This window comes from Panthera pardus, unplaced genomic scaffold (assembly GCF_024362965.1).
Source record: "Panthera pardus isolate Hobbes unplaced genomic scaffold, ASM2436296v1 HiC_scaffold_20, whole genome shotgun sequence".
In the NCBI taxonomy this organism is placed as follows: Eukaryota; Metazoa; Chordata; class Mammalia; order Carnivora; family Felidae; genus Panthera; species Panthera pardus.
In genome coordinates this window covers 219,346-232,181 of record NW_026526766.1, presented here as the reverse complement: position 1 = coordinate 232,181, position 12,836 = coordinate 219,346, and the positions used below count along the sequence as shown (strand labels likewise).

The 12,836-nt window shown below is 43.3% G+C and overlaps 2 protein-coding genes across 5 annotated transcripts in view; one reads left to right on the top strand and one right to left on the bottom strand.

Annotated features, from left to right (window-relative positions):
* MFSD14B (major facilitator superfamily domain containing 14B) overlaps positions 1–7,116 on the bottom strand; it is a 73,824-nt gene extending 66,708 nt beyond the window's left edge. Inside the window, exon 1 of one of the 2 annotated variants that reach the window (XM_019434299.2) lies at positions 6,762–7,116. In XM_019434299.2, the coding sequence (XP_019289844.1) occupies positions 6,762–6,869 (108 nt within the window). In that variant the 5' untranslated portion in view covers positions 6,870–7,116. The remainder of the gene's footprint in view (positions 1–6,761) is intronic. The other variant, XM_019434298.2, reaches the window with a different exon arrangement.
* A 117-nt stretch (positions 7,117–7,233) lies between these two features.
* Positions 7,234–12,836, top strand: part of LOC109257893 (uncharacterized) — a 46,184-nt gene continuing 40,581 nt past the window's right edge. For all 3 annotated transcript variants that reach the window (XR_002076130.2, XM_019434301.2, XM_019434300.2), the window contains exon 1: positions 7,234–7,929. Coding sequence is in view for 2 of the 3 variants with exons in the window: in XM_019434301.2 (XP_019289846.2) it covers positions 7,909–7,929 (21 nt within the window). In the remaining variant the exon portion in view is untranslated. The remainder of the gene's footprint in view (positions 7,930–12,836) is intronic.

Genomic DNA, 12,836 nt, shown 5'->3' with positions numbered 1-12,836 from the left:
CCTGGACTGCAGCAACCTGAGTAAGAGGTGACAGGAGCCAAATGTAGGCAGTTCCTCAGGCAAAGTGCAGCCTTTTACTTACCCACCCACCTCTGTTCCCACACTAAGGAGTCTGGCTGGGCTAGTATGTGCCTGGACAAAAAAAAACCAATCTCCATCAACCCCCTCACTTGCTTTCTCAACATGACCTGAAAAGATGAGACTAGCAAGAGCACCTGACTTTTATCAATCAGGTCATCTGCCTTCAATTGGAAAAAGATAAGGGTGAAAACTACTCCCGTTGGTCCCAAACATGATCTCCAACTCACAGATCACGGTACACAGTAAACATCAGTGAGTGACTCCCAACATGGAAGCAGGAGAGAGAAAGAGGCTGTCATATACACAAACTGACTAGAACTGGGTTTCCATAAATAAACTGATACATCTATATCCTGCTGATTTTTGGCAGGAGTGCCAAATCCACTCAAAACAAAAGCACAGTTTCTTCAACAAATGGTGCTGAGACCACTGAATTTCCACATATAAAGAATGAATCTGAAACCCTACCTCACACCATATAGAGAACCCAAACCAGATAAATGATCTAAGCTAAAACCACAAAACTAGGAAGAAAACACAGAGCTAAATCTTGGATTTAATCATGGATTCTTAGACATGACTCCAAAGCAGCAACAGTAACAAGCAACAAAAGAAAAAAGTAGATATTGGGCTTTGTCAAAACCACAAACTTTTAAAATGAACCAAAACCCTAACTAAGTGTATGACATAAAACTCTCACAAAACAACATAGGGGAAAAGCTCTGTAACATTGGATTTGACGAGATCTTGAATAAGACACCAAAAGACAAAGGCAACAAAAGTAAAAACAGATTAAATTGAATGTTACCAAAATTTAAAACTTCCACACGTCAAAGGATACAATCAACAGAGTGAAAAGGCAACCTATGGAGAAGATATTTGTAATGCATGTATCTGAAAAGAAGGTAATATTCAGAATACATCAAGAACCTCTACAACTCAAAGTAACAGTCCAATTTAAAATTGAGCAAAGACTTCTGGTGGGAATTTAAAATGGTGCAACTACGATGGGAAACAGCATGGCAGTGCCTCAAAACTTAAAAATGGAATTACCCAATGATTTAATAATTCCACTTCTGGATAGATATACAAAAGATTTGAAAGCAGGGTCTTAAAGAAATATTTGTACAATCATGTTCACAGAAGCATTATTCACAATAGCCAAAACAACAGAAGCAATGAAATACTCAACAGATAAATGGAGAAACAAAATGTGGCATATACATAAAACAGAGTATTATTCCATCTTGAAGGAAATTCCAAGACATACCACACATGCCTTCAGCAATCCTGAAGACAACATGTTTCGACATGTGTCAACAACAACAACATTGAGGTCATTATGCTGAATGTCACAAAAATACAGTGTAGGATTCCACTTATATGAGGTATCTAGAGTAGTCAGACTTATAGAAACTGAAAGCAGAAAGATGGTTATTAGGGAATGAGGGACAGGGTAAATGCTATTTAATGGATATAGAGGTTTCGTTTTACAAACTGAAAAAGTTCTAGAGATTGGTTTCACAATAACGTAAATACATTTAACACTACTAAGCTGCACAATTAAAAACGGTTGAAATGGTCAATTTTATGATATATGTATTATATTGCAATGTTAAGAATTTCTTTCTTTTTTTTTTTTTTTTTCCAACTTTTTTAATTTATTTTTGGGACAGAGAGAGACAGAGCATGAACGGGGGAGGGGCAGAGAGAGAGGGAGACACAGAATCGGAAACAGGCTCCAGGCTCCGAGCCATCAGCCCAGAGCCCGACGCGGGGCTCGAACTCACGGACCGCGAGATCGTGACCTGGCTGAAGTCGGACACTTAACCGACTGCGCCACCCAGGCGCCCCAAGAATTTCTTGAAGCCACTGTGTTTCTATATATTGGCAACAATTATGAATTTGAATTTTTAAGAATTTACATATTTAATATTTACACTATTGTACAACAGCATCAAAAAATTTGAAATGGGGTATACTCTGACAAATGATGTGAAAGGCCTGTACGCTGAAAACTCCAAAACACAGGTGGGAAATTTTAAAGATCTAAAATAAATGGAGGGATACCTCTTTCATGAATGAGAAGATTCAATGTTTTCAATTCTTCCTAAACTCATTTTCAGAATCAACACAATCCCAATGAAAATATAAGCAGGGTTTGTTTGTAAAAATTGAAAATCTGATTCCAGAATTCTAAAATGCAAAGGACATAGAATAGGCAAACAATTTTAAAAGAGAACAAGTGTGGAAGCCTAACAGTACTTGTTTCAAGTATTAATATATACCTCTAATAATACAGATTAAGCAGTATTGATTTACAGATAAAACAGAATACAGAATAGACTGACATATATGAATAACTGAATTTTGACTAAAGTGCAACTTTAGTGAATAAGAAAGTCTTTTCAACAAATGATGCAACAGTTATCCATACACAAAAAGAGAACTTCCATCCATACTTTGCACCATATTAAAAAATAATTCAAAATGGTCATAAAACTAATTGTAAAATCTAAAAAGCTTCTAAAAACTGAAGGAAATCCTTGTGATATTGAGTTAGGCAAGCATTTCTTAGATATAAACCAAAACCAATCCATAAAAGAACAAATTGATAAATTTCATCAAAATTAAACATTCTGCTCTTCTAAAAATTTTTTTAATGTTAATTTTTGAGAGAGAGAGAGAGAGAGAGAGCGAGCGCGCGCAAGCAGGGGAGGGGCAGAGAGACGAGGGAGACACAGAATCCTAAGCAGGCTCCAGGCCCAAAGCTGTCAACAGAGTGGGACTATGGGCTCAAACTCACAAACCGCGAAATCATGACCTGAGCCAAAGTCGGATGCTTAACTGACTGAGCCACCCAGGCGCCCCAAACACTCTGTTCTTCTAAAAGCACAGCTTAAAAGAAAATATTTGTGGGGCGCCTGGGTGGCTCACTCGATTGGGCATCTGACTTTGGCTCAGGTCATGATCTCATGGTCCGAGAGTTTGGGCCTCGCGTCGGGCTCTGTGCTGACAGCTCGGAGCCTGGAGCCTGCTTCAGATTCTGTGTCTCCCTCTCTCTGATCCTTCCCCGTTCATGCTCTTTCTCTGTCTCAAAAATAAATAAACATTAAAAAAAGAAGTTTTTTTAAAGAAAATATTTGCAAAGCATATATCTGATAAAGGACTTACATCCTAAATCTATGAAGTACTCTCAAAAATCAATTATAAGGTAAACAACCTAACAATAAAAATAGGCAAAAGACTCGAACAGACGCTTCACCAAGAGGATATAAAGATGACAAATAAGTTTATGGAAAGATGTTGAATATCATTAGCCAGAGGGACAAGCAAATTAAAAACAAAATAAAACAATTAAAATACAGATCTATTACAAGGGCTAAAATTGACCAAGTGTTGAGGATGTAGATGAAGTGGAACTGTCATAGTGCTAGTGACAACGTAAAACTGTAAAATAACTTTAGAGAATGGTTTGGCAGTTTTCTTTAAAAGTTAAACAATACACCTACCATATGATTTAGCCACTGCACTCTAAGTATTTACTTAAAAGTATATCCCATACAAAGACTGGTACACAAACGCTCAGAGCAACTTTATTTGTACTGCCAAGCCTTAGTGATGAAGCAAATGTTCATCAACAGCTGAATGGATAAACAAATTGTGGTATGGTATGTCCATACAATGGAATACTACTCAGCAACAAAAAGGAATGCACTGATTTATACAACATGGATAAATCTCAACTCATGCTGAGTTTAAAAAAAAAAAAAAGCCAAAGCAAAAAGAGTATATGCTAGAAAATTAACAGTAATATATACTGACAGTAAGTAGATAAATGTTTGCCTGTGAAGTAGGTGGAGAGAAGATATAAAATGGGCACAAGGAAACTTCTGGGAGTGATGGATATATTCACTGTCTTGATTGTGGTAATGATTCCACAAGTGTATACACATGTCAAAATACAAACCTGTATAAACATATACAGTTGTTACTATGTCAATTATATTTCAATGAAACTATTTTTAAAAGATAAACAAATACAAAACTATTGTATTAAAAAGTCAAGCAGGGGCATCTGGGTGGTTCAGTCTGTTAAGCATCAGACTCAATTTCGGCTCAGGTCATGATCTCACAGTCAGGCTCCAGGCCCAGCTGCAGAACGTAGCATGTGGAAATGATACTAGACAGAAAGGTAAGCAGAAAGATGCATAATTTGTGGTCCCAGCATACAACATGAACATTTAAAGGTATTCACGGGGCGCCTGGGTGGCTCAGTCGGTTGAGCGGCCGACTTCGGCTCAGGTCACGATCTCACACTCCGTGAGTTCGAGCCCCGCGTCGGGCTCTGAGCTGACAGCTCAGAGCCTGTAGCTGCTTCAGATTCTGTGTCTCCCTCTCTCTGTGACCCTCCCCCGTTCATGCTCTGTCTCTCTCTGTCTCAAAAATAAATAAACGTTAAAAAAAAAATAAAAATAAAAATAAAAATTACAAAGGCATTCACTTGCTTTCCCAGCCACCACACATTCCAAACGAGCACCAGTGTCTGAACTCTGCCACCTGCCCATGCTAATCTCACTAAGTACAGTAAGTATCAAGAAAATTCACTGTCAGTATTCACTGCAGTTTATCAATACGGAGTCCATGCACCCTCAGAGACCAGGAAAGACTGGGTAGCAATCTGTCTGTGCCCAAATTAGCAGGTTAGCATCAGGGTCCCACAGGAGAAGGAACCAGGGAATAGAGTCTAGGTTTCCTTGAGTAAACTTCTTTGAGTAAACATCCTTCAAAAGTTCCAGCTCTAAGCATATAAAATTATCAACTTTTTTTTTTTAAGTTTATTTAGAGAGAGAGAGAGAGAGAGAGCAGGGGAGGGACACAGAGAGAGGGAGGGAGAATCCCAAGCAGGCTCTGCACTGTCAGCACGGAACCCCACACAGGGCTCAAACCCACGAACGTAAAAGCATGACCTGAGCCAAAATCAAGAGTCGGACACTCAACCGACTGAGCCACCCAGGCACCCCCAAATCATCAGGTTTAATTTTTAGTAAATGACTTGTCAGGAATCACGTATACATTCTGACCATTCATGCTGAAAATATTGAGGAACAGTAACAGCCAATATTTATTGAGAACTTACTAGGTACAAGGTTGCAGTAACCCTAGCAATCCTCTGAGGTAAATACTATTATTAATTCGGAGATGTTATGTAACTTGTGCAGGTAACAAAAGGTGGGGACTGGGATTCTGAGCATGCTCACTTAATCACTATGCTACAACGCTTCAACCTGCTGGGTTATTTATTTTTATCCAAAAAGCCAAGGAGAACCAATGAAAAAACTTAAGGACAGCAGTAATTATGACACTAATCAACCAAGAACTGATGGTGAGGTTAGCAAGGGTCCCGAGAGAGAAGTCAAACGCTAAGTCAAAAACGCTGAGGAACTGAACCAGAGGGATGCAGAGGAAGCCAACAACCTAAAATCTTCGCCTGGTAAAATTAGCTACACTTGGCAAAGTACTGGGTGTCCTTAAGTACAGCAACGGATGAGGGAAGCTGTTTCCCGTGTTACTAGCTTGGTGGCTGATGAGTAATTATGGTCTGTCCATGCAGACCCAGGAGGACCCGGCGGTTTGGCTCAGTTGAGGGGCAGGAATATGAGGTCTCCTTTTTAAATAATCAGAAACAAAACGAGAAAAACCAATTCTCCGGAATTTCCTCTCACCATGAAATAAACCTCCCTTTCCAGACATCTTGTCTTTGAAATGAGGAACCCTTAACGCTTTTTCAAAAATGAGAACTCACTTGAGCAAGGAGGGCCCTTCAACACTACTACTAAGCCCTCCTCTCCTTTTATGGATGAGGCACCGAGTGGCAGGGCACACCGTTCTCACAGGACCAGTACCAGAACCAGCTCTTCGGGCTCCATTCTACTTCCCCCTCCTCCCAATTCTGTTAATGCAGACTCGTATCACCAAGTAATATTCATCTAGCGTCTCCTAAAAGCAAATATAGGTATGTAAGCTAAAAATCTGTAAAGCAAAATTTGTAAAAAAGAAAAAAAAAAAAAGTCGACCGCATACATTTAACTTTCCTAAAATTTCTGGTTTTCTTTGGCAAAACGTTTCCTTGGTGTTACCCTGTAACGTTTCTGTATTTCCTGTCCTGAATAGAGCAGAAAAACCCAGGGTCTTTAAGGAAGACTGGAGCTCTATGTTTTCTACTCCCCCATAACGAACCGGAGGCGCCTCTGAGCCAGCGGGCTCTGCCGAACCCGGGCCTATGAAATCAGCGCCCCGGCGGCCACCCGAACCCGGCGGGAACCCGGCGGAAACCCGGAGGGAGAGCGGCCCGAGCGTTCCCGGCCGACAGGCCCGCACACGCCCGAGGAGGCCGGGCCGGGAACTGCACCACGGAAGTGGAACCGCCTGCCACACGTCTGGAAGTTCCCGAAAGGACTAAACCACTTCTCCTCGGGGCCCCGCGCACAGTGCTTCCCGAGACAACAAACCACCTGAAGGTTTGTCCCGCGAGGCGCAGGAGTGGCCCCGGAAAGGACGGGCTGCCCGAGAGCCGGGGCCCACGCGGCCTGTCCACGTACACCCCCCCCCCCCCACCCTCATACCCGGGCTCCGCACCCCGGCCCCGCCCAGGCTCCCTGGGCCGCACCCGCGCTCACCGAGAGGCCGCCGGCGGCCTGCGCGCCCGGGCGCTTCTCTGGCATGGCTCCCGCCGCGGGCTCCGACGCCGCCGCGTCCTCCGGCTCCGGCGGCGGCTCCGCGCTCATGCCGCGGCCATGCCCGCGCCGGCTCGGGGTGCTCCGGGACGACGACGACGCCGCGGACGCGGCGGCGGGGCCCGCGCCCTCATGGGCTCCGTGGCCCGCGGCGGCCTGCGGGTCGGGTGGCGGCGCCAGCGGCGACGCCGAGGGCTGTAAGGGCGGCTGAGGCCGGAGCCACCAAGGAGGCGAGGCCGGGAGCGCAACTGCAGAGGCCGCCGGTCGCACCCGCCGCAACGACCGCGACTCTCGCAGCGGCCAGCGGCGTCAGGGGCGGCCCCGGACGGTCACAAGGCCCCGCCCCGCGCCCCAGCTCCCGCCTGGAGCTGGGCGCCCGCGCCGGAGGCCTCCGGCAGCGCCCCGCCCACCTCAGGCCCCACCTCCACGCCTCCGAGGCCGCCGGGGCGTGCTCACGCGGCCGCCCGCCGGAAGTATGTCATCTCCCACGGCCTCGCGGCCGTGCTGTTTCCGGAAACACTGTCCAGTCTGGGGAAGTGACTTAGATGGGCGACTGTTTTGTAATTTCGGCGCTTGTGGAACGGCTCCTGGTGTCCTCTTCAGGCACAGAAATGGACACATCCTGACGCGGAAGGACACCCCTCTCCAGTCTGGAGTCCAGAACTGGGAAAGCGCTATATGTACTGTGACCAGGCAGTCTGTTCCTCTGCGAAATCCGAACAAGCTGAGGGCGAGCCCAGTCAGGCTGTGGGGTGCGGGGAAAGGACGGTGTTAGGAAACGGGAGGGCCCCTGGTCCAGTCTCGGGCCACTGATGGCTCCAGCACGGCGGGTTATGCACGGGTTACTCAGCAGCACAGAACTTAGCGTATGGAATATCTAGGGAAAGTGAACACGAATCCGGGCTTCATAAATGCTAATATCGTCATCACTGGCCACTCAGAGACCTTGTGAGCTGCACAATTTGGAGTACTGATACACGATACACTTTCTCCTGCTTAGATAGTTCAGCATTCATTCAGTGCCTCCTTGAGAGGAGACGAGTACCTTGAAACCCTGAAGGCCTCGTGTCTTCCTCCTCATTAGACCCAGATGGACTTAACCGAGAATGAAGTAAGTGCCATCAGTCCACTACTGATTTACATCTTGTGTTATTACCGTGAGAATTAATAAAAGGAAACCGGAAGGGGGAGCTCTCATGCCCTATCCCTTGGGTCAACTGTAGACCCAACAAGAAGAGACCCAATTGCAAATCCGCGGTGCTTTAGCTACTAGTTATTGTCCCAGCAGGAGGAAGAAAGGTTCTTCTCTCCCAAGCTCCAATGAAAAGCCATTATACTTCAAACTCCTCGTTTACTCAAACGAACTTTTTGTTTGTAATAGCTTTCCCAACTTTCTCTGCAAGAGAACATTCCTCTCCTTTGTTCTTGGGGCTTGTCTATGGTTTTGCCAGTAGCTTGCTTCCTTGCCCTGAATTGCAATTCGTTGATATTTCTGAATAAACCCATCTTTGCTGGTAAAGTAACTGGCAGTTTTATTTTTAAAGTTTATTTTTAAAGTTCCAAACAGTTAATGCACAATCCTAAATATTTTTGTCTGCTCTGACATACTGTATAAACTGGCTTAGGTCCCTCCCAGGCCTTGAGCTAGTATACCCTTGGTGTCTTAGCTCAGGCAGCATAACAAATACCACAGACTGGATGACTTAACAGTCACGTTCTGATGAGAGCTTTTTTCCCCCGGCTTAGAGATGGCCTCCTTACTGTGTCCTCACAAGGACAAGCTCTTTGGTTTCTCTTATAAGGTCATTGATCTCATCATGAACACCCTGCCTTCATGATCTCATCTAAAACTCACCACCTCTCAAAGACCCTATGTCCAAATACCATCACATTGGAGGTTTGGGCTTCAACATTCACATTTTTGGGAGGACACAATTCAGTCTGTAGCACTTGACCTACAGAGACTGTTCAGACTGTGCTTCCCAAAGCACATTGATGTCCAAAATTGGCTTTTCCTGAAAGAACACTGTTGTTTTCTTAATCTCAAGCAATCAACGTGATTGCCCCCTAATGCAGGGACTGTACTGCTACTCGGCCTTGATTAAAGACACTTTAGTTCACAATAGGAGACTGATCGAATTTTAGAAGTCACCAGCATTGAATTGAGACTAAGAAATTTCCCAACAATATCTTAGCCAGGTTGTCATCTAACTTCTACTTAAACATAGCCAGAGAAGAGATGTGTTAAACACACCCAGTTCACTTATGGATAGCTCTCATTATCCTTTCATTGAGCTAAAGACTGCTTGCCTCTTTCAGCCATGCTTTCCTCCTGCCTCTGCCTGCTTTGTGTATATAAAAATGTCTAATTGCAATTGCTTAAAATGTCAAAATAAACCTGTCATCTTTCCTGATTATCCTCCAAATGCATACCAATTTGTTAAAATCCCAGTTGAAATGCATTGGCAGAAATATACCACTGTAAGTAGTATTTGATGAAAGCACTGTGAGGTGGTCCCTTGATCTGGACAGTCATAAAAGTAATTTTTAAGAGGTGAATTGTGTAATTGCATTATGTTAACAGTTATACCATAGGATTTAAATAGACCCTTATCCTTACCTCTTAATTGATTCAGCACTGATCAAGGTCAAAGACCTGGGAATCCAGGGACACCTTGGTGGTTCAGTAGGTTAAGCATCCAATTTTGGCTCAGGTCATGATCTCACTGTTCCCCAGGTTGAGCCCCACGTCAGACTCTGTGCTGACAGCTCAGAGTCTGGAGCCTGTTTCAGATTACTGTGTCTCCCTCTCTCTCTGCCCCTCCCCCACTCACACTCTGTCTCTCTGTCTCTCTGTCTCTCTCTCTCTCTCTCTCTCTCTCTCAAAAATAAATATTTTTAAAAATTAAAAAAAAAAAGACCTGGGAGTCCACATAATTTAATCCAACATCCTAGGCTCTAAGAAAGTAATAGTGCTCATGGAAAGATGCGTGTTACCTTGTTTCATCCAAGAGTGGTTTAGATATCTTCAATTGTTTGAATTCATATTATTAATGAAAAGATGCTTCTCAGGATGTTAATAGGTATGCAAGAGGAAGAGTGTTCCCCTGGTAGGAAATAACTATGTGTTAAATAATTACAAAATTAAAATGTTTTCTTTTTTGTTGCCAGATTTCCTCTAGTTTTATTTATTTTTAAAACATTTTTATGTTTATTTTTTGAGAGAGAGAGAGCTGTGGAGGGGCAGAGAGAGAGAGGGAGAGAGAAATCCCAAGCAGGCTCCATGCTGTCAGCACAGAGTCTGATATGGGGCTCAAACCCACGAACTGTGAGATCATGACCTGAGCCAAAACCAAGAGTTAAATGCTTAACTGACTGAGCCACCTGGGCACCTCTCCTTTTGTTTTTTTGTTTTTTTTTCTTTTTTTCATTTTTTTAAATGTTTATTTTATTTTTGAGACAGAGAGAGGCAGAGCATGAGTGGGGGAGGGGCAGAGAGAGAGAGAGAGAGAGAGAGAGAGAGAGAGAGAACCACAGAATCTGAAGCAGGCTCCAGGCTCTGAGCTGTCAGCACAGAGCCTGATGCAGGGCTTGAACCCACAAACTATGAGATCATGAGCTGAGCCGAAGTCGGACACTCAACTGACTGAGCCACCCAGGCACCCCATATCATGATTTTTCTAATGAGAAAATATAGTAAGAAGTGTTCCTCAAACATTTTTATTCTTGAAACACTGATTAGTATATTGAAGATGTGTAGGACACAGTTTGGGAAGTGCTGCTTTTTTCTTTACTGATTTTTAAAGACGCACATGAACATGAAATATGCATACAATAGTGTAGCATAGAAAGATCGTAAAACAATAATATGTTTGATATTTTTAAAAACATTAATTTAAAAAAGAATGGGGCATCTGGCTGGCTCAGTTGGTTAAGTGTCCAACTCTTTATTTCCACTCAGGTCATGATCTCATGGTTTGTGAGTTCAAGCCCTGCACCAGGCTCTGTGCTGACAAGAGTGCAGGGATTTTCTCTCTCTCTCTCTCTCCCTCTTCCCGCCCCCTCTCCTCCTCGCTCTCTGTCGCGCCCGCTCCTCTCTCTCTCAAAATAAATAAATAAACTTAAAAAAATTAAAGTACTTCTTTAATAATGATTGGCTTTAGAACTAAGAATATTTTTCGTATAAATTTCTGATTTGGGACTATATTTTAGTATACTTTTATAATCAGAAGAAGAAAACTGACCAATTTCCCAATCTAAAAAAATATGAATTATGCACTTTTTTGTTACTTTCCTATAGCTACATAGCAAATTACTACAAATGTAGCAACTTAAGTGAGCACCAATGAATTATCTCAGTGTCTGTGGGTCAAGAATCTGGCAGACTTTAACTGGCTTTGCTGAGGGTCTCACAAGGATAAAATCAAGATGTCATCTGACCACATACTCATATGGAAGCTGAACTACATAAGGATCTGCTTCCAAGCTCTCTCAAGTTATTGCTAGAATTCATTTCCTTGTGGTCCTGTGACTATGGGTCCCATGTTCTTGCTGGCTATTAGCTCCTGCTCTCATCATGTAGAAGCTGCTCTCAGATACTTGCTAAGTGGTCCTATCCACGACAGTTTGCTCCTTCACACTTCTCTGATACTTCATCTTTTAAGGAGCTCACTTGAGTAGGTCAGGGCCATCCAGGACAGCCTTCCTTTTGATTAACTCAAAGTCAACTGATTATTAGTAGCCTAATCACAGAAGTGATATCTCATTAGATTCACTGGTCCTGCCTGGACTCAAGTGGGGGGGTTTGCACACCAGAATACAGGAATCTTGAGGACCATTTTGGAATTCTGCTTACCATACACTTCTTTAGAAAAAGAAACTTCTCTCATTTGTCTTTGTAGTCCCATGGCCTGGCTTGGTGCCCAGAACAGAGGAAATGCTCTATAAATGCTTGTAGAAGAAATTAAAACAGGATAATACTGTTTCAAACAGGGTGTATTTAGGAAAGAAGGCCCCCTAGTATGGATTGGAAGTCTTTCCTACTTAATTTTACTGGACTCATACAGTATATTGTATGTTGCTAATCATGTTTTGGAAGGCAGAATGTTCATAGGGGGCTCCTGGGTGGCTCAGTCAGTTCAGCATCAGACTCTTAATTTCAGCTCAGGTTATGATCTCACTGTTGTGAGATCGAGCCCCATGAGCATGGAGTATCCTTGGGATTCTCTCTCTCTCTCTCTCTCTCTCTCTCTCTCTCTCTCTCTCTTTCAGCTCCTCCCTTGCTCATGCTCTCTCTCTCTCTCTCTCTCTCTCTCACACATAAAAAAAACTTAAAAAAGAAACGTTCATAGGTACAAGCAGAATGGGTATCAACCCAAGGAATTATATACAAGGGTGAGGATGCAATCTCTTGTTCTTACCTGGTATGTCTATGCCAACATTTAGAACTTCAGCTGGAATTTTTAGTTGAGGTGCATGTGGATCAGATATTTAATATTTAAAAAAACCTGTGGTCTTTAATTCACAAATCTTAAGAAATAGATTAAAGGAAATGGTGACAGTAGTAGGTGAAAGACTGACTTGAGCTGGAATCTCTTCACCTCTTATTGCTTGTGCAGCCTTAAGAAAGTTACTTAACCTCCCTAATCCTCATTCTACCCATAAACAAATTTGGGGTATTAATACCTACCTTGTTGGGATTGTTGTGATGATTAATTTCAAAAACCACAGTGTTGCAACCGGTGCAACAAACACCGAGATCAGGGTCCTGAGGGTAGGGGAATGTAAGAAAAAAAAGAGAAGAGAAGCCAGTTTGGGAACAGGAGGGTCCCCTGGGCTGATGGCCCAAGTGACGGCTTTATTGTTGCTGTACACAATCTTTTATATCAAGACTCTTATGGGTCAGGTCATTCTAAGAATAAACAGGTTTCACATGATCGCTGCCAACCAAAACATTTAGTTCTGTGTACCTTGTGAAGTTTCTAAACGGGTCACAGCAAGACCTTGTTGATAGATTGC